Here is a 22,124-nt window from a genome sequence, read left to right on the forward strand (position 1 = left end):
CCATGTCCAGGCTAAGCAGGCTTGCTATGTGGTATTAGTGGCTAGAGAGGCATTTTGGTGCAGCTGATCTAGATTTTTTAATTTGGCTTGACTTTTCTTAACTGGACATCTCTGATAAAGCAGCCCTGCTAAGTGCAATCACCTGGCTAGACTGGCATTTGGGTGCTTCCAGTGTAGCCCTTTCTTACTGCAGCATTGTATATTTTTCTGGACATCTGTGATAGAATAACCACGATAAGTGTTATTTCTTCATCTGGCATTTTGGTGCAACCAGTCTAGGTATGTCTAAATGTGGCCTGACATGCTTTACTGTAATATGTTTTTACGTGTCTAGTCTGGTCTACATTGTGCAGCCAGTTGGACTGTGGCATGGCATTTTTAATAGCAAAGCATTATATTAATTAAAACATTAATTTTCCTGTGACTGTTGGTGACTTGAATGTATTGGATTTTAAGATTGGTGTTACCCTACAAAACAATTGCAAACACTCTGGCCTTTTAGTACATTTTTCGTAGACAGTGTGCTGTGTAATGCATTAAAGCACATATTTATATCTTTTTCCGACAGCAGCACGTTCGTGGTAATCTACGCCGGCCCAGAGTATGGCGTGACCTGTGATTTGTTGCCAAGTTGGGGGGGCGCCTCAGCATGGCTCACAGGGAGGCCCCCAAAGTCTGTGTTGCACCAGTGGCACAGCTGTGTGAGATTTATTTTTAGCTCTTTTTGACCATGAAAATGTTAGCAGCGTCGTGAAATGTGTTGAAGTTTAGATAGCGTTTGGGGCATGTTGTAGTTCCAAAGGGTTACTTATCAGAGGACTTATCTTCATGCCATCAGCAGGCAGTGCCATCCTCACTGGAATCAATGCCAGGGAGGTAGGTAAAGTGTTGGCACTTAATTCGCTTCATCAGGGAGTCAGGTGTGAAATGACTGACTATCGAACAGGAAAGGATCCAGACTGCCATGTTCTGCACTGTGTGAAAGAAGCAGAAACAGGGCCAGGAGCAGGCCCAAGATTGCCATGGCTTTGTGCTGTTCGCAGTGAGGGCACCCGCTTTGAAAGGATGCACTGACTGTCTGCGGCGAGCACCAGCACGGACTCACAACCTTGTGGCAACATCTAATGGGGATTTCTTCTCCATTCATTCCTGTCAGAAAGCAGGGGTGGGGGGCGCCCAGCAGGCAGTGAGTTTTGCGCCAGACAGGTAGTGGGATGAGTGCCCCGCAGGCAGTAAAACATGCATTCTACAGACAGTGGAATGTGTGCCAGACAGGCAGTGAGATGTGTGCCTTGTAGACAGTGGGCTAAATGCACAGCAGGCAATAAAACATGCATTGTACAGGCAGTGGAATGTGTGCCAGACAGGCAGTGGAGTGTGTGCTTTGCAGGCAGTAATACATGCATTACAGGCAGTGGAATGTGTACCCAGCATGACTATAGATGTTCAACAGACTATAGGTGTGTGCCGAAAGGTCTGATTGGCTAGTGGGCATGGAGATGTATGCTTCATGGGCATTGGGCAGTGCATCATGTGGTCAGTGGGGCCTTGAGGGTGATGGGACCTCTGCCTCGGGAACAGTGTCAAGTGTACACTTTGGTCAGCGTGACATCTGCGCTGTGGGTGATGGGATGCGTGCCATTTGGGGGATGGGGGTGCACTGTGGATAGTGAGATGTGTTAGCTGTGTGCAGCGGGAAAGGTGCCCAGAGGTCAGCGCAATATATGCCCCCTGGGCTCCAAAATGCGGCCACTGTTGGCAATGGAAGGTGGACTCTGTGGGCAGCAGGAAGTGTTCCCCCATTGGCAGGGAGATGGGCGGGGAGTTGTGCTCCGCAGAAAGTGGGATATGTGCCCAGTGGATGTGTGCCCCACCAGAAAGTGTTGCCTGTGGACACCAGATTGGTGCTTTGGGCACATTGCTGTTTTGGCAGTCACGTTGCAGGCACTGTGCCTCTATCCTTTGATCCTGTGCCCTGCGGGCGAGTGCCTTGTTGGCTCTGTGCCCTGTGTACTCTGGACCAGCCCCTCCAGCACCCCACCTCCTCTCTGGACCCTTTGATCACTTGTAATCTCCTGGGCTGAGCGCCATGGGCTGGCAGCGATTCAGTGCCAGTGATGCGGCGCCGCTGAGGCCAGAAGTGCTGGTGTCAGCACTGAGGACATTTACTAATAAAAGAAAATAAAAAAAAGTGTGTGTGAAGTGCGGCATCCCCACAACACCACAGGCTGGACAGAGCCGAGACACGGGCCGTCTGTGCTGTCGCCCGGGGGTCCATGCTTTTGGGCCACGCAGCTGCTTGATGCCATGATTAAATGGTATCTAGTGTTTATAACGGGAAGAAAATAACGACACACTTTTTAAACGACACCTAAATAACGACAAAAAGTCAAATTCTAAAGTCAAAGTATATATGAGGGGTGGGGTAAGGGATTAGAAGGGTGGAGGTAGTAGGGGGAGGGTAAAAAGGCAGTAGAAACAGAGGGCTTGGGAGGGTCCCCCAATTTTTTTTTTTAAAATGTGGGTTTTTTTGCTATTCAGGTGTCGTTTTAAAAGTATGTTGTTATTTAGGGTATCGTTGTATAGACATGGAACCGATTATAAGACGTAAGGCGGGCTGGGCTGCTTCCAGCTGTCGTTATTTAGGATGTCGTTGTATAGACATGGAACCGATTATAAAACGTAAGGAGGGCTGGGCTGCTTCCATCTGTTGTTATTTAGGGTGTCGTTGTATAGACATGGAACCGATTATAAGACGTAAGGAGGGCTGGGTTGCTTCCAGCTGTTGTTATTTAGGGTGTCGTTGTATAGACATGGAACCGATTATAAAACGTAAGGAGGGCTGGGCTGCTTCCATCTGTTGTTATTTAGGGTGTCGTTGTATAGACATGGAACCGATTATAAGACGTAAGGAGGGCTGGGTTGCTTCCAGCTGTTGTTATTTAGGGTGTCGTTGTATAGACATGGAACCGATTATAAAACGTAAGGAGGGCTGGGCTGCTTCCATCTGTTGTTATTTAGGGTGTCGTTGTATAGACATGGAACCGATTATAAGACGTAAGGAGGGCTGGGTTGCTTCCAGCTGTTGTTATTTAGGGTGTCGTTGTATAGACATGGAACCGATTATAAGACGTAAGGAGGGCTGGGTTGCTTCCAGCTGTTGTTATTTAGGGTGTCGTTGTATAGACATGGAACCGATTATAAGACGAAAGGAGGACGGGGCTGCTTCCAGCCACAGGTCTTTTCTCTGTGCCTGTTTCAGCGAGTCAGTGTCGTCAGCTCCCAACCCCCTGTGACGCGCTTCTAGAGACAAATACCTCCGCCCACCTCTCCAGCAGCCCATCAGACCTGTGGGGCCTCACATTTAGGGCTTATCACGCTCTGTTTAAAGTAATAGTCCATTAAAGAACCTTTGGACAAGGGGTTGAAAAAGGGAATTTTATTCTGAAAGCACATACACAAAAACGAGTTGCCGCCCAAATCCAGTGGTCGAAATGAGCGGGAGTGGTAGGGAGCGGTGTGCCTCTACTTTTTTAAATTACGTTTTACAGCTCCTATACTTTTATTTTAAAAAGAAACCGTTCTGGAATGGTTTAGTTTTAAAATAAAAGTGTAGGAAGACGTTGCAGATTGCTCTTTCAGTGCACTGCACTGAACGTTCCCTTAAAAAGCAGGTGCAAGTGTTTGGGGGTTTGTATTGTGTGTGAGAGGGGATGCGATGATGGGGTTGGGGTGGAGTGGGTGCAGGCCTGCAGGGAACATAGTTCCACTACTTCTTTTCGTACATTTCGACCACTGAAATCTCTCTTATTTGACGGCAAATAAAATATGTTGACAAAAAGATTTGTGCACTATCTCGATAGCATTCATATGTCCGCATTTGAGTGTTAAATCCATGTTTTTATTTTTTGGGGGAGAATGTCACATTTCACTCGCATCATATAAAGCATGCCTTTGTCAAACGATGCAAATGGTTACCATTTCACATTATCTTTTGTTATGATAAAGTCTTTGTAGACAGCATACAAGCCATTTTTTATAATGTTGTGGAATTGCATTCGGGTATTTGTAGTTTCAAGATGAGGTGAAAATAACGCAACATGTGTACGTATTTTTCTATAAGTATTCTCATATTTCTGGAGTACTTTAATAATGATGTGTGTACTATCCGTGTCCGATTTATAAAGCAGAGTGTTGTTGAAAGCCAAACGTTGTGGTGAGGTGTGGAAAGGATCAGAGGGCAAATGTGCTGTGATGATTTACCAGGTCTGTGCATGTGGGAAGAGAGGTTGCTGGACTGAAGATGTTCTACCTGGCCCTGTGCTGATTTTCAGGGTACAAGTTGAGATTACCTTTGAGGTGACAATGTCCTCCACTTTTTTTCACAGTGTCTACTCTATCCCCGTTGGGTGTTTTTTGAGGACAGCATGCAAAAAAGCATGTTACTCAAGTTTTCTCCCACCAGGATTTTGACCCACTAACACAAAAAGCCACATGAATGTGTCTTCAAAGAACATGTCTTGTATTGCTGTTTTGCTTTCCATAGAATCTCTCAATACTTATTTTTGAGTTAAAAGAGTGCACACCTTTTATACTTTGCTAGCAGCGTTCTAGGAACATCTCCTGGGGCTGTTTTTTTTGGGTATTGTTGATTAATTTTGTGAAAGACAATGCTCCTTTCTAGTTTGAATTTTTTCTATTAGGAAAGGTTAATTTAATTAAATTTGCATATTTCCCTTTTGGATATGTTCAGTCCCTGCGCGTATGTTAATAATCCCTCACACTTTTTTCTGGACTCGAGCCCTATCGATTACATTTGAAGTTCTGCAGATTTGCTTACTCTGCCTCCGTACCTTTCCGGTAAATAGCTTTGTTGTGATTGCACTATCCTCAAGCAAAAGCACTTTGCCCTGTCTGGCCCAGGGCCAATCCATGCCCTCACATCCTTCCAACGTGCAGTCACATTAAGTATGTTTGGATTACTTACCAGTAATCTTCATTACTCTTTGTCCTGCTTTTCCTCATCACGGTACTTTCTTTTGAGGCACCAATCTCGACAAATGATTCAGCTCACTTGTCGGCTACTCCAAAATAAGGCTCACTCCTGACATTGCTACAGCCCTAATATTCACAGTTAAAATTCAGATATTGAATGTCAGTTTATTTGATCCCAATGGATATGGATGGCTAATTTTGTGACATTTTTGGCAGTGCACATAAAGGGACCCCAACACATCTTTTGCTCCCAGGGCCACGCAAATCCTAGGGCCTGTGCTCGGACTCCCAGTTACTTCTTTAAGGATGAGGCTAACAGCCCAGGTTTAATTTTGCACTTTGTCTGTGACAAGGCCTCACAATTTCCATATAAGACTTTGTCTGGTTCTCGCACGGACTGGTGTAGATAGAGGATGAGAGGCTGGCGAGGCATAGGTTGCTTATTCCAGGCGGCTCTTGCAAGTAAGAAGGGGCAGCTTTCCTCTGGTAGTCTACAAGGAGCTTAGACTCGGGGACATATTTACAGGTGGATAGTCATTTTGCCGTCACATTCCTTACTGAGATCACTAGGGTAGACACAGAGCTCCTTTGCTTCCTTGTCTGTGAGGTTTCATGCATTGCCATTGTCTCATTCTGAGCTAATGTGTACATGGGAAGGGGACACCTTTGCTTCCTTATCTGTGAGGTTTCACACCTTGCCATTGCCCTTCCTGAGCTAATGTGTAAATGGGAAGGGGACACCTTTGCTTCCTTGTTCTTGAGGTTTCACACCTTGCCATTGACCTTCCTGAGCTAATGTGTAAATGGGAAGGGGACACATTTGCTTCCTTATCTGTGAGGTTTCACACCTTGCCATTGCCCTTCCTGAGCTAATGTGTAAATGGGAAGGGGACACCTTTGCTTCCTTATTCTTGAGGTTTCACACCTTGCCATTGCCCTTCCTGAGCGAATGTGTAAATGGGAAGGGGACACCTTTGCTTCCTTATCTGTGAGGTTTCACACCTTGCCATTGCCCTTCCTGAGCTAATGTGTAAATGGGAAGGGGACAGCTTTGCTTCCTTCTCTGTGAGGTTTCACTCATTGCCATTACCCTTCCTGAGCTTATATGTAAATGGGAAGGTGACAGCTTTGCTTCCTTGTCTGTGAGATTTCACACCTTGCCATTGACCCTTCCTGAGCTAATGTGTAATTGGGAGGGGACACCTTTGCTTCCTTATCTGTGAGGTTTCACACCTTACCATTGCCCTTCCTGAGCTAATGTGTAAATGGGAAGGGGACACCTTTGCTTCCTTATTCTTGAGGTTTAACACCTTGCCATTGCCCTACCTGAGATATTATGTAAATGGGAAGGGGACAGCTTTGCTTCCTTATCTGTAAGATTTCACACCTTGCCATTGCCCTTCCTGAGCTAATATGTACATGGGAAGGGGACAGCTTTGCTTCCTTTTTCTTGAGGTTTCACACCTTGTCATTGTCCCTACCTGTGCTAATGTGTAAATGGGAAGGTGACAGCTGTGCTTCCTTACCTGTGAGATTTCACACCTTGCCATGAGCCCTTCCTGAGCTAATATGTTAATGCAAAGGGGACAGATTTGCTTCCTTATCTGCGAGGTTTCACTCATTGCCATTGCCCTTCCTGAACTAATATGTAAATGGGAAGGTGACAGCTTTGCTTCCTTGTCTGTGAGATTTCACACCTTACCATTGACCCTTCCTGAGCTAATGTGTAAATGGGAAGGGGACACCTCTGCTTCCTTATCTGTGTGGTTTCACACCTTGCCATTGCCCTTCCTGAGCTAATGTGTAAATGGGAAAGGGACACCTTTGCTTCCTTATTCTTGAGATTTCACACCTTGCCATTGCCCTTCCTGAGCTAATATGTAAATGGGAAGGGGACAGCTTTGCTTCCTTATCTGTGAGGTTTCACACGTTGCCACAGCCCCTTCCTGAGCTGGTGGAGGGGGTGGGGTTAGAGGGAGGGGAACCAATAAGATATAATGGCATTTTTGCCTGGTTGGTTGTGAAGCTTTGTACCTTGTCATTTCCCTCTTCCCGAGTAGGGGTGTGGCTGTGAGTGCTGGGTGAGTTCTGCTGAGTTGCCTATAGGTGAGTGTCAGTGTTGGATGCATTGGAGGCATCAGGGTTTGACTGGAGGGGAAGCGGGCATATGCTAGAGTTCGTCCACCTTTACCCCCCCAACCTATACCCCCCACCCATTGGGATTCCACAAGCCTGGTTCACACCCCGGGACACGGCCTCACGCTGGGCAAGCTGCATATCTCCATTGGCCCTTAGTTCAGTTAGCATCGCGTGCCACCCAGTCCTCCTGCGTTGTCGTGGCACTTGTCCTGTCTGTTGAACATATTGGGCCTCATTACAAGTCAGGCGGTAAGGGGTTAACGGCACCGGTAAAGGTGATTATGAGGTCCCCTCGCGGGACCCGCTCTGCACGTCTGGTCTTACCAGACGTGCAGAGCGGGTCCCGCGTGGGGAAGAGAGAGCAAACAACGGGCCACTCGTTATCAGCCCGTTGTTTGCTCCCTCTCCCATTCAGCCCTATGGGGGCTGAAATGGGAATGGGGAAGGCCCTGGTCCGGGTTCCCAGAGGCAGGAATTACCGGGCCCACCCAACTCGGAATGGCCCGGTAATTCCTCATTCTGGGAACCCGGACCCGATTTTGGCGGCAGCCGCCAAAATCGTAATGAGGCCCATAGTAGTAAAACTTAATCGAACACGGGGCATGGATTTCACAGGTAGGTCTGTGAGGGGGGCGGGGGCATGTGGGGAGATGCCAGGCCAGGCACCTCTGCTTTTGGTAGCCATTCGGAGCACTGATTGGCTGCCACTTCCGCAAAACACGTCCTGTTCGCCTATGAAATTCCAGGACCCCCCTGGAGTGCTCTTCCCATGGGCCATACACGCCGGGTCGTGTTTGCAACGATACCACGCACGCCCGCACACACACACAACTCTCTCTGGGAAGACCCGACTACGCACTAGGCAGTGGCACTCTACATGTCAAACTGAAGCAACAAACTACAGGGCCCCTTTCGTAGAACCTCCCCCCAGCTACAGCACCATCCAGGCAGGCCCAGCTGCTTTTGGTCAGATAGTACATTCCGTGTTTGGAATGCGCGAGAGACGCAGAAACTGCTGGGGTCGTGTACTTCCGTGACCTTACAGCAGTATTCCATAATTTTCTCGTCTACGCCTGCGCCGTGGACCCCCGCCCATGTTTGTATTCATTTGTTGTATGTATTTGTTTTATAGCAATGTTTCACACGTCGGTGGTTGGCACCAGGTTTGTCAATGAAGCTGGTCATCTCAAAACCAGCTCACAATCTGCCGGCTCGTCTTTTTGCGTTACTCAATTTGGTTTCAGTGAAACGAGTCCGCTCCCTGCTGGCCACATTGAGGAACCGCACCTTCCTGAGTGTTACCTGGCTGGAAACAGTGCAGATAAAGTGGCAAGAGATGTAACATTCCAGTCAAGGCGTCCTGTGTAAACCACTATCCTTTCTCTGGGACCTGATTCCGACATTGTCCAGCCTCTCGCATTCAAAGACCAATTGGCCATTTTCCATAGCGGACCGCAGGCAGCGCATTTTCTGATAGTTCTTATGTTATCTGCCACGCATTCAATCCGGAGTGGAGACGCCTGGCAGCGAGGTTGTGGGGGTTGGTGCCTGCCCTGGACATCCGGCAAGCCCCATGGGGGCACAGCCTGCCAGGCCCCTGACCATGCGGACCTCTGCCACCGTCCTGGCACGAGGGTCCCACAGCATCAGGGCCTGCAGGCCTGTGCCTCCACGGGTAGGCCTGCAGCCTACATAAATGAGACACGGACTCAGGAGTTCCTCTTCTGGAGTCTGCAGCCGTTCTGCTACACGTGTCTGCAGAATCCTCTTTTATTAGCCTGGGCCATGTTAAAAGAGCAATACACAGGGAGAGTCAAATCCCCTTAAAGGGGCAACACACTTGGGAGGATCCCACACCACACAGGCTACAATCGGATCCTTTCATAAAGTGCTTTAACCTGATGAGCTATTTTTAGTGAAATATTGAGCTGCGACCTGCATGTCATACACAGCTCCTTTTACAGTGCACTTTCTATACACCTCTGTAGCAGGTGCCTCATGCTGTGTCTCGGGCCACGACGTGCCGAGACCTCCCGGTGCCTGTGCAGGTTTAATTCAGCGACAATTAAATTCGGCTTGTGAAGTGTGGCCGCGCCAATGGGGGTGTTAGTGGGATCATCGTTTAAGCAGAGACCAGCGGCTTTGAGAAATCGAAAGGTCTTCTGACAGCCGACCTCGGATGATATTGGGCACTGCCCTGGCAGGCCAGTGCTGGCTTTGGCTTGTGTATCTCTGTGGCAAATTGCTGGTCTGTCCTGGATGCCATCTTAGCACTTATCTGTGTCACTCCATTGTCCCACAGCCCTTTTGTGTCCCCCCTGGACCTCGCATGCCACTGTTGTTGGGGGCCGCCTGCCCTGGACATCCAGCAGGCCCCCTTGGCGGTATAGGACATCAGCGCCATCAGGGTGAGGGCACAGCCTGCCAGGCTCCAGACCATGCGGACCTCTGCCACCGTCCTGGCACGAGGGTCCCATGGCACCAGGGCCTGCAGGCCTGGGCCGCCACGTGTAGGCCTGTGGCCTACATCATTAATGAGACACTGACTCAGTCGTTCCTCTTTGGAAGTCTGCAGCTGTTCTAACACACGTGCCTGCAGGGCTCCCTTTTATTAGCTTGGGCCATGACGCAGTCATGGCTCCTCTTAAAAGGGCAATGCAAGGGGAAGGGACACATCCCCTTAAAGAGGCAATACACACAGGAGGGTTCACCACCTCACACCTGTCAGGGACCTCTTCTGACTCTCAACCTCTACCTGGGACTCCTTTGTAGGTCACTCTCTTGGCCTCTCAGTCTCTCGGTTTGACTACCTTGTCCTCTCATCACTTGCAGGTCATAGTGTTGGTCTCTCAGCCTCTGTATGTGACTCCCTTTCTCTCTCACCCCGTGTAGGTCACTCTCTTGGCCTCTCAGCCTCACCCTCTATTGTTCTCTCACTCTGTGTAGCTCTCTCTCTCTTGGCCTCTCAGCCTCTGTCTCTGACTCCCTTGTTCTCTCACCCCTTGTATGTCACTCTCTTGGCATTTCAGCCAGAGGTTGACATTCTAGTTCTCTTACACCTTGTACATCAACCTCTTGACCTCTCATCTCCTGTCTGTAACTCCCTTGTCATATTAGCCCCTTTCTTTGACCTGCTCCCATTGCCTCTACATCCTGCCTGATAGTTCCTTTTCTTTCACACCTTCTATGTCGCTTTCCTACCCTCTCAGCCCCTGTCAAGCATTTTGTTAATTCTCTCAGCCCCTACCTGTGACTCCCTTGTTCTCTCACCCCTTGTAGGTCACTCTCCTAGCCTCTCAGCCCCTTTCAAGGATTTTGTTAAGTCTCTCAGCCCCTACCAGTGACTCCCTTGTTCTCTCACCCCTTGAAGGTCACTCGCCAAGCCTCTCAGCCCCTGTGAAGCATTTGGTTAGCCTCTCAGCCCCTACCTGTGACTCCCTTGTTCTCTCACCCCTTGCAGGTCACTCTCCGGGCCTCTCGGCCCTGTCAAGCATTTTGTTAAGTCTCCCAGCTCCTACCTGTTACTCCCTTGTTCTCTCACTCCTTGTAGGTCACTCTCCTAGCCTATCAGCTCATTTTAAGCATTCGGTTAGCCTCTCAGCCCCTACCTGTGACTCCCTTGTTCTCTCACCCCCTGTACTCTCCTAGCCCCTATCAAGCATTCTGTTAGCCTTCCAGCCCCTACCTGTGACTCCCTTGTTCTCTCACCCCTTGTAGGTCACTCTCCTAGCCTCTCAGCCCCTGTCAAGCATTTTGTTAAGTCTCTCAGCCCCTACCAGTGACTCCCTTGTTCTCTCACCCCTTGCAGGTCACTCGCCTAGCCCCTCAGCCCCTGTCAAGCATTTGGTTAGCCTCTCAGCCCCTACCTGTGACTCCCTTGTTCTCTCACCCCTTGCAGGTCACTCTCCTAGCCTCTCGGCCCTGTCAAGCATTTTGTTAAGTCTCTCAGTCCCTACCTGTGACTCCCTTGTTCTCTCACCCCTTGTAGGTCACTCTCCTAGCCTTTCAGCCCCTGTTAAGCATTCGGTTAGCCTCTAAGACCCTACCTGTGACTCCCTTGTTCTCTCACCCCGTGTACTCTCCTAGCCCCTATCAAGCATTCTGTTAGCCTCTCAGCCCCTACCTGTGACTCCCTTGTTCTCTCACCCCTTGCAGGTCACTCTCCTAGCCTCTCGGCCCCTGTCAAGCATTCTGTTAGACTCTCAGCCCCTACCTGTGACTCCCTTGTTCTCTCACCCCTTACAGGTCACTCTCCTAGCCCCTCGGCCCCTGTCAAGCATTCTGTTAGTCTCTCAGCCCATATCTGTGACTCCCTTGTTCTCTCACCCCTGGTAGGTCACTCTCCTAGCCCCTCGGCCCCTGTCAAGCATTCTGTTAGTCTCTCAGGGTCTACCTGTGACCCCCTTGTAGGTCACTCTCCTAGCCCCTCGGCCCCTGTCAAGGATTCTGTTAGTCTCTCAGGCTCCACCTGTGACTCCCTTGTTCTCTCACCCCTTGTAGGTCACTCTCCTAGCCTCTCAGCTCCTGTCAAGTATTTGGTTAGCCTCTCAGCCCCTACCTGTGACTCCCTTGTTCTCTCACCCCTTGTAGGTCACTCTCCTAGCCTCTAAGCCCCCGTCAAGCATTCAATTAGTCTCTCAGCCCCTACCTGTGACTCCCTTGTTCTCTCACCTCTTGTAGGCCACTCTCCTAGCCCCTCGGCCCCTGTCAAGAATTTTGTTAAGTCTCTCAGCCCCTACCTGTGACTCCCTTGTTCTCTCATCCCTTGCACGTCACTCTCCTAGGCCCTCGGCCCCTGTCAAGCATTCTGTTAGTCTCTCAGTCTCTACATGTGACTCCCTTGTTCTCTCACCCCTTGTAGGTCACTCTCCTAGCCCCTCGGCCCCTGTCAAGCATTCTGTTAAGTCTCTCAGCCCCTACCTGTGACTCCCTTGTTCTCTCACCCCTTGCAGGTCACTCTCCTAGCCTCTCAGCCCCTGCCAAGCATTTGGTTAGCCTCTCAGCCCCTACCTGTGACTCCCTTGTTCTCTTACTCCTTGTAGGCCACTCTCCTAACCCCTCCGCCCCTGTCAAGCATTTGGTTAGCCTCTCAGCCCCTACCTGTGCCTCCCTTGTTATCTCACCCCTTGTAGGTCACTCTCCTAGCCCCTATCAAGCATTATGTTGGCTTCTCGGCCCTTACTCATGACTCCCTTGGCCTGCCAGGGATTTACCTGGACCCTTAGTACCTGTGTGTGACACCTGTCGCCTTTCAGCCCCTGTGTAACTTCCTTGGCCGCACAGCTATCGTCTGTGACTCGCTCATGTGGCCTCTGAGTCGCTTCTGTGACTGCCTTGGCCTCTCTTATCATGTCAGTGACTCCCTTTATTCCTGTCTCTGTATATCTTGGCCTTTTAGGTTCTGTCTGTTACCCGCTCCTGTGACCTTTCAGTTTAACTCCTTTAGCCTTTTAGCTAAATTCTGTGACTCCCTAGGCATCTCAGCTCAAATCCTGTCCGTGACTCCCATACACATTTAACGCCTGTCCGTGACTTCCTTAAACCCGTAGCTCCTGTCAGTGACTCTCATGGTCTTACAACTTCTGTCTGTGATTTGCTCCTGTGGCCTCTCAGCCCTGCCTGTGGCCCCCATGTCATCTCAAGTGCTGTATGTGGCTTACTCCCATTGCTTCCCAACCACTGTCTGTGACTCCCTTAGCCTCTTAGCTCCTGTGAGTGACTCTGGGGCTTTTCAGCCTCTTCCTGTGACTCGCTTTCATTGCCCCCCCACCTGTTTGTGAATCTCTAGTTCCCTCACCTCCATAGGTAACTCTCTTGGACTCTCTGCCCCTGCTGGGCATTCTGTTGGTCTCCCGGCACCTACCTGTGACTCCATCGTCCTCTCACCCACTGTATGTGACTACCTGGGCCCATTACCTCTTCCCTGGATGCCCAGGCCCTTCCAGTGGGTCACGTGCTCTCTGAGCTCTATACTATGACTAGTGAGGCATTTCAGCCTTTTGTGTGACTCCTTCGACCTCCCAACCTTTGTCAGTAACTCTCTTGACCCCTCAGCTCATGTGTGACCTGCTTCTATGGCCTCTCAGAGTCTAGTTGGTACTCCCCTGGCCTGTCAAACCCTGAAAATAATTCTCATGAACCCTCAATCCCTGTCAGTAACTCCCTTGGCCTCTCAGCTCTTGTCTGTGATTGCCGTGGCTTCTCGGCACTTCTGTTACTTTCTTATCCTCTTTGGTTCTCCCTGTTACTCCTGTGTCCTCTCAGCTCGTCTGTGACTCCCATGGCCTCTAAATGCTTGTCTATGTTTCCTGCGGCCTCTCAGTTTCTGTCTGTGACTCCTGTGGCTGCTTGCTTCTTGTCTGTTTCTCCCCTGGCCTCTCAGACCCTAGCTATGACTTTAGTCGTCTCCTGTACTCTTGGATACTGTCTGTGACTCCCATGAACTCTCGACTCTTGTCGGTGGCTCCTGTGGACTGCCTGCCTCCATCTGTGACTCCCATGAACTCTCAGCTTCTGTGTTTGACTCCTGTTTCCACTCAGATCGTGTCTGCGACTCCTGTAGTGCACGGTGGAGGGGTGGAGGGCTCTACAGAGACGGTTAAGTATGAGAAGCAGTTGCACCGATTAAGGGAGAAGACAGAGGGGTGTCCGTGGGGCCTTATCAGGAGTATGTCAATAAAGAAGATACATTCCCTGCCTGTGTGGTCATCCGTACATCAATTGGTGATGAGTGGCTCGACTCCATGTGTGTGGATTGTAGAGAGACCCCACCGTGCTATGTCAGCTGGTTTTGACTTCCGAGCTTCACGCGGAGTGTTCCTGCTATAAATTCTGCCCTGTGATCCTGGTTGGTTGGCCAAGTTGCCCCAAAGTAAAATGGGAATACATTTGGGGCTTTGGATAGGATTTTTGGCCGCCAACGCAAGATTGGACATCATTTAAAAAACGTTAATGCGCACGAGTGAACCGTACAGTTGCATCAAAAGGTCTGCACATTAGAAGAAAGGACCAGCAAACGTATTGCACATGAACCAGGACACAGTGTTATGGATGCACAACAAGACGTTTGAGTAAAGGACCTTGAAATGTGTGGTAACATACGGCCATCTTGGATGATCAATGTTTACAGACAGCGATCATCATGGTGCAGCCTTATCTTCTTTGCGGCAGTATTGTTGGGCTTCTATGTTAATTGTCACTCTTTGTGATCATCGTTGTGTATCATCCTCTTCTTTGTATCAGCATTGCTGGCAGTATTAAGAGATACATTACTGGACGATTTTATTTGTGTCAGTAACTGAGATCAATTATTCATTGCCCTTGTGATTCAAATTTGGAAAGCTTAGTGATGCAAGTGAATACTAAACATCCACTGCAGCCCTTTTTAGTGCTACCGGGTGAGCCGCCAATCCCATGTATGGAGTGCAAGGATTACTGGGCAATCTACACAGGAACAATTGAGAAAGAGAACTTCACTCCAGCAAAGAAGAACATGTTATTGCACTCACTGAGACTGGAAGGACACCGAGATTTTAGAGAATTGCCTTCCTTGCATATGGGAACAATGAATATGAATATAGCACTGAAACGCCTAGACTTGTGTTATTATCCCAAAATGAAAGTAGCTGAGAACAGATCTTCTTTTTATTTGAGAAAACAAGAAATCGATTAGTCAGAGGATGATAATGTGAGTGCACTCAAGAAATGGGCATTAACGTGCAACTTTGGCGTAGGATAAACCACGCAAGAGCGTATAAGAGACCGGATCATAATAGAGAAGAATAACAGTGTAATACAGGAGAGGTTGTGGATGTGTGGTGATCCTTCATTAGAAGGAATTATAACCATAGATAAGAAAGTGCAGAATCCCTCAATTTGTGCTAAGGCTATAAAGAAAAAGACAAAGACTTGCAGAAAGCGACAAAAAATGTATAGTCAAGTTGAAGGAAGGGAAGGACGCATTTGCAGGAAGGCGCAAGGAGACAAAAAACAAGGAAGGGTGGAAGAGAGAGCAATTGGAGGATGTAGGATGAGAAAGAGGGAAGCTCTTTGCTCGGAAGTGTTACCGTTGTGAAAAAAAGGACATTCTGCTAGTTGATGCCTGTTGGTGCACTCCTCCCAGCTTCTTAGCTGGGCTTGTGTCGTCCTTTAAGGCGGACGGCCCAAAGCTGAGGAGAGTGTTTCACGGACTGGCCTTGTCCTGGGTTTGGTTCAGAGACTCACTGGCACTTCCCACCTAGGAAGCTTGCTTGCAGAGCCTAGCAGGGCATGCTGTGAGAGGATATGATATGACATTTATATCACGCATGTACAGTAGTGTCTCAGGCTGTGTGCCTGCTGGGTACCAGTTCTGGAGCTGCTAGAGGGTCCTCTGGATTCAGTATCTTCCTCTGTTCCCTGGGAGATGTTTAGGGAAGGGATCTTGCTTCCCTCTTGGAAATCCTGTACCTCCGTTACTGATGGAAGCTTTAAGGCAGACTGTACCTTCAGCCAGGGTCCAAATGAGTCCTTCTTGTTACACCTTAGAAAGTTTTCAGATCATCTGTTAAGAGAGGGGCTCGGCCCTCTTTTACAGCCAAATTGTCCCCCGTGAAGGCAAAGCCTACCTTAATGAACCAATCCGTGTTCCCCACCAACAATGTTCTGTTTTGTGTGAGGTCGTAACTAGAGTGCTTTACAACAGCAAAGGTAAAGCAGTGAAAACATATATGACTAAGTCCCAGCCATCTGCCTGTCTGTTGTGGATCAAAGGGTCTCTCTGGTTAATTGAGCTCACTGTAGCTCCTGATCAAAGTGCAGGTCTTCCTTGAAGTTATGGCGATAACTGACTTTCTGTCTCCATCAAATCACATACTTCTTCCCTTGAAAAGGGTGCCGCCTGCAGGGGAATGCCTAATGTAAACAGTTGTCCCAGACATGACATTTACTGTCCTTCATACTAAAGTGTGGGAGCTGACTTCAGGTTGACAGAGATGTATATCAAAAAGGTGTTGGGTTTCCTGTCACATTACATTATGGGTCCTTTTGAGGGATCAGGATGAGGAAATAGATTTTTGATTGTATTGGTGGACTGGCTTTCTCTTTGGCCATTTTTTCTCTGGAGAAGATATTCAGGAGAGAAGGCAATCCTGAAGTTGTACTCAGTGACAATGGTCCTCAACTTAAGCTGAAGGAGATCAAGGAATTCTGTGAAAAGACAGGTTTTGAATGGAAGTTCTCTTCAGTATATCACCCTGAAACCAGTGGCACTGTGGAGAGGCTAAATAGGCTAAATAGGGTGGTTAGAGAATGTGTGTAATTGGCTTTGGCTAATGGTATAGTTTGGATGGAGGCTTTGGGTGATTTGTTATGGAGCATCAGACTGACACCCCGCAGTGCTACTGGAGTGTCACCTTTCCATTTGATGAGAGGTATGGAACCAAACAGTAAGCTTTTACCAGCATGAGTTAATGAGAATTTAGGAATCAAAATAATAGGTGAACATATTGTAGCTAGTAAAATGTTGGAAACCCAGAAGAAAAATAACGAATACCATGACAAAAAGTTCAATATAAAAAGAAAACGTGATGAGATAGGAGTGGGAGAAATGGTGAACGTGAAATTGGAAAGAAGATGTAAGAAATTAATGTCCAAATTCTCTGGCCCATGAGAGTGATAGAATGTTAAGTACGGTGAGCATGGAAAATGCTACTGTCTGGAATTTAAAAAGGGTTGTAAAATGTGTGTTTGTACCAGAAACTATAGGAGTGAGTGAGAAAAGACGTTTGGATCACTGGGATTAACCTAATTGAGGATAGTCATTTCAGAAATGTCAATAATGCGCAGGAGAGTTTGGTAAGAGAGCAAGAGATCCTATGATTAATGGATCTGAGGAAGCAAGAGTGGAGGAAGGTGTGAGAAGAAGTGTGAGAGTGCAGAGGATACCGAACAAGTTGCAGGAATATGTTGTTGATAAGTAATAGATTAACATTTAGTAACTGAAGTTTAGTGTTTTTCTTTTCTCGTCCTCCTCAGGAAGGGAGGGGGATGTGTAGTGGTGTAATGAATGTAATAGTAGAATTAGGGCAGTGGAATGTGGAATGGTGAAGGGCTCTACGGAGACAGTTGGGTATGAGAAGCAGTTGTCCTGCTTAAGGGAGAAGACAGAGTGATGTCCGTGAGATCTTATGAGGAGTGTACAAATAAAGAAGATACATGACCCACCTGTGTGGACATCGATACATCAACTCCCTTGGCCTCCCAGCTTCTGTATGACTCATGTGGCCTCTCATCTCTTGTCTGTGGCTGCTGTGGCCTTTCAGCCCTTGTGTGTGTGTCTCAGAACATCTCTCTCACACGCCCTTGCTGTTGACGACCTCTGCCTCACAGCAATGATCTGTCCACCTCTTGCCCTTCAATCTGTAGGCGACTTTTTTTGGCCTTGCATCTGTGACTTAGGATTTGTGTGATTTGTTCGGAAAGAACTGGTAGGGAGATTTAATTCATTTTTTTGTTGGATTGTGACATTTCAATGCCTCCCAGCCCCACCTTTTGTATTACCCAAACCCACCCCCCACATACATTTGCGTTGACATTTGTAGAAATCAATTGGACAAATTCTACCTCCACCAATTCTGCTGCGGCATGACTTACCTGTGGCCCTTCTCCTTGTTTCTTCCCGCAGACAGACGAGCTCGCACAGACGGACAGCAGCCAGCAGCAGCTCCGGTGTTCGGACAGCACAGACAAGCAGCAGCCGAAGAGGCTACATGTCTCCAACATCCCCTTCCGCTTCCGGGACCCCGACCTCCGGCAAATGTTCGGGGTGAGTGATGGCTAATGTGGGAGGAGGGAGCATGGGGCAAGGGGCCTCCAATGGGTAGAAGGTAATCCAGATCCAGGAGAAGTGGATGAAAGAATGGGACCGCAGGTAAGAGAACAATTATAAGAGAACGTAAAGAGCATGTTAAATTAAGACAATGGCCCTCATTCCGAGGTTGGTGCTAGTCATGGCGCTATTAGCGCCATGACTAGCACCAATACCGGTACCGCAACTGACTTGGTGGTATGGGGACTTACCGGTCTTTTCCGACGTTTGCGGGCCCAGTAAGTCCCCATTTGAAAAGCCATTCCCCATTCCCATTTTAGCCCCCATAGGGCTCAATGGGAAGGCGTCAATAACGGTACCGCAAATTGCGGTACCGTTATTGACCCTGCTATCCCTTTGCGGGTCCCGTCCATAACGCCTGGTAAAACCAGGCATTAAGGGAGGGACCCGCAAAGGGACCTCAGAATAGGGCGCAAAGGGATTACCGGCACTGGTGTCATTACCGGTGCCCGGTATCCCTTTGCGCCCAGGTCGTAATGACCCTGAGTGTTATAAAAGAACAATTATAATTATTTGAGGAGGAAAGATAGTTCAGGGGCAATGCATTTTTCTTGGAAGCAAGACAACGATGCGCAACACAGGTTTGAATCCCGATGCTGCACTTAGAAACCACTTGCGCTTGTATTAAGCACATTTTAAAAGAACAATTATAAGAGGTGGTTAAAGCCCCAATACATGAAAGATTGTCTCCAGGGGGTCGAAACATGATGCAACCCTCATGGGACAGGAAGAAAGGGTCTTTGAGAGTAGAAACGATGTGGACGCCCAAGAAAGTGTGGATGGGCTGTAATGTGGATGTGAAGCCGGGGGAGGGTGCCTCGAATGAGGTTGGAAGCATAGGGTCCTTGATAAGCGCTCCCTGTATGCGCCTGTCAGCATCACGACGAATAACAATGTGATATTTTATATAGCGCTTCATGCCACTTTCCTCCCACTTTTAAGCACTGTAATAGTAGCTGCCATTACACCATGTTCCCTGAGAATCCAAGCTGATCGCCAACTTCTCATGAGCACCAAAGGTTTGACAGCCCTCCCACGGCCAGAATGTGAGCATTTAGCGTATGCTGCTCATCAGCCTTTCCTTAGGAGGGCGCTCGAGAGTTCATCATTTAGCCACAGCATAAAAAAGCAACCACACATATCAAAAGAGCAGAACGTTTGCAGTTTCCAGAGACAATGTTAAAAGGTCAATATCCAGAAAAATGTCACCTCCAGAGTCAGATTAGGGAGCACAGATTGTTTTTCCTGTCACACACAGCGTCCCGGGTTCCAGAAGATTGGACCCGATGGATCGCCCCAGCCCCATTTCATGGTCTACCTGTCCATGTAAACGTCTACAGAAAAAGTAGGCAACCGCCCTTCCTTCAAGAAGCGGGTGGAAGGCACATTCCTACCGTTTCTGTCCCCACTTCTGGATCCTTCTGTCCCCTCTGATTTCAAGACTTGTCCTCATGCCTTTCCCTGCGGTATGCTGCCTGGAGTCCCGATGAGGATTGTGAACCTTGTCGCCTTAAGCATGAGTTCTACTTTGGTCGCCGTGGCCTTGGGCTGAAACCCTTTGGCACGTGGTCTGGAAAGACAGAAGACCCTCACACAAGCATGGCAGATGCTGGCGTGTCAAACGCTAGTGAAGCAGCTCTCGGAATTGCCAATACTCGGCTCCAAGAATCGTTTCTGGGTACGGGCAGATAATGAGAGATACAAATCATGTCAAGTGACAGGCATCCTAGGGTGAGAGGAAGTGTGTAATTGGGGATTACTTGGGACCCCCTTCCCCCAAGAAATTGAATAGGGTTTGAAACCGAGATTTGGGTAATCTATAAAAATGGCTTGCGATGGCAGTGTTCCAGCCTTAACATAAAACTAAAAACAGCAACAGATACGCATAGGTCAAAGGATATGTCGTGTCAGTAAAAGTCAAGAAGTCAAGAGATCAGATGTCCTGTCCCGCAGATATCTTCCAGGCCCACTTCGCTGGCCTGAGGCTGGAGAGTTTTCATGATCTGAACACGCCTCCTCGAAAGTCTCAATAATGACTCATTGGCCCTCATTACGACCCTGGCGGAAAGTGACTGACCGGACCGCCACAGCGTAAATAGCGTTTCCGCCATTGCACGAAGGAGCAAAGTGCGGCCCATTCCGACCCATCGGGCACGAGCACCACGGCATGGCGGAAGTGCAAAGTCCGCGATGGCGGAAATGACCCCAAAACGGCCCACACCGCCGCCGTACGGCGCCCTAGGTGCAATACCGCCACCCATCACAGCGGACACCGCAGTGTGCGCCTACCGGAAAGTACGGTGACCGGAAATATACGGAAACGGAAGTAAAAACATGGGCCCGGAACGGGAAACATCCCGCCGTACACCTATAAAACCACTAAAATCACACAACCACCAAAAACACTACCCTGAGACACACCCCAACCCGTCATCCACCCTAGCGAAACCAAGAAAAATGGGAAAAGTAGCGAAGAAAGCGTGCGACCGCAAGCGGCAGGTCCACTTCTCCCGTGAGGAACTCACCGTGCTAACAGAGACCCTCCAGGAGAATGCAGCCGTCGTCTTCTCCACGCAAATGACCAGGACGGCACTTGCAAACAAGAAGGCCATATGGGCTCTGGTGGCACAGCGGGTAAGTGCGGTGGGGACCGCACCCCGCAACCCACAGCAATGCCGAAAGCGATGGGACGACCTGCGGATACGCGTCCGCAGCATACTCTCTGCCAACCGCAACATTGCCACAGCCACCGGGGGAGGTCCTGAATCACCCATCAAGTTGACCCCCTGGGAAGAAATCTGTGCCTCCACCATCGGAATGGAGAGCATAGAGGGAGTCGGAGGGATGGAGAAAGGAGTGCAGACATCCGAAGATTCAGGTAGGTGGGCCAGATAAAACAATGCCAAATCCACAAAGTCCATTCATGTGAAGTACCATGTGTCCACATAGTGCAACAGAAACACATGTCCAGGAGAACGTCCACACACATCGGCCTGATAGCGCACGTTAAAACCCACAATAAATACATAATTAATTAAAAACCCCTAAAACACGCACTACACGTGCAGCAGGCACACCCTAACTGCAGGCTGCCAAACAACTGCACCCTCACTCCACACACAAATGAAAGCACCTCCAAGGCCCCGACCCAAATCACCCTCAGGTACCACCCCAATGCATGTGATACAATGCCATTCCAATTCCCACAGACCCATCAATAACCCTCGCCCTCCTTTACTCCACCACAGGGTCCGATCCAAACGACGAGCATCAGGACACCCCTACCAGCACACCTGCAAAGAGGGCCAAGACCAACGGCCAAAGACCCTCCACCTCAGCTGCACGCATCAAGACACGGCAGCAGCACAAATCAGGTGGCAGCACAGAGGAGGGAACATCAACAGGCACCCCAGCAGCCAGCATGCCCACAACACCACCACCACAGGTCCCCCCAACGGATGCCACAGAAGGCACTGCCTCTGGTGGCAGCAGCACCATAGGTGACACCCCATTGATGGCAGCATGCTCCGACACAGAAGACGGGGATGTCGAAGTCAGATCCATCCATGACCTGTCCCAATCCCCCTGTCTGTCCCATCCCGTACAACATGAGGATACCACGCAGGGGCACCCACAAGACGACGACTGGCCATCCCCCACAAGCCCTGTGGCAAGGCAACATGAGGTCCACAGCCCCTCTGTGACACCCCCGCAAATGGCCATGGCCCAGCAGAGGCAACAGTCCCTCGACCAGTTAATCGTGCAACAGCAGCAACTGGCCACGCTCCTCAAGGACCATGCCGATGAATGTGGGGGCACTAAGGCAGACATAGAAACATCAACTGAGACACTTAGGGCAGAAATGGAGAGAGGTACAGAGACACTAAGGGCACAAATGGAGAGAAGCACCGAGAGCCTGAGGGGGGAACTGCATGCGACGTCCAAAGACGTATGTGCCGAACTTGCCGCAGTGCGCCGTGTGCTCACTGAGCTCTCGCAAACCCTCAGGGACATGCATGGACGTGAGCAGGCAGAGACATCATCCGTTGCAAGTTCCGTCCAGGGCAGCCCCCAACGTAGATCTGGGAGGAACCTGCGCTCCACAGGCAGGGGTGCCCCTGAT

General features: G+C 49.3%; 1 protein-coding gene across 9 annotated transcripts in view; it reads left to right on the top strand.

The window, feature by feature from the left end:
* Positions 1-22,124, top strand: part of RBFOX3 (RNA binding fox-1 homolog 3) — a 3,087,537-nt gene that overhangs the window by 2,977,370 nt on the left and 88,043 nt on the right. For all 9 annotated transcript variants that reach the window (XM_069655212.1, XM_069655215.1, XM_069655213.1 and 6 more), the window contains one exon: positions 17,798-17,938. In XM_069655212.1, coding sequence (XP_069511313.1) covers positions 17,798-17,938 — 141 coding nt within the window. The remainder of the gene's footprint in view (positions 1-17,797; positions 17,939-22,124) is intronic.

The sequence above is a fragment of the Ambystoma mexicanum genome, chromosome 3q (genome assembly GCF_040938575.1).
Source record: "Ambystoma mexicanum isolate Mex_15411 chromosome 3q, UKY_AmexF1_1, whole genome shotgun sequence".
NCBI classification, from domain to species: Eukaryota; Metazoa; Chordata; class Amphibia; order Caudata; family Ambystomatidae; genus Ambystoma; species Ambystoma mexicanum.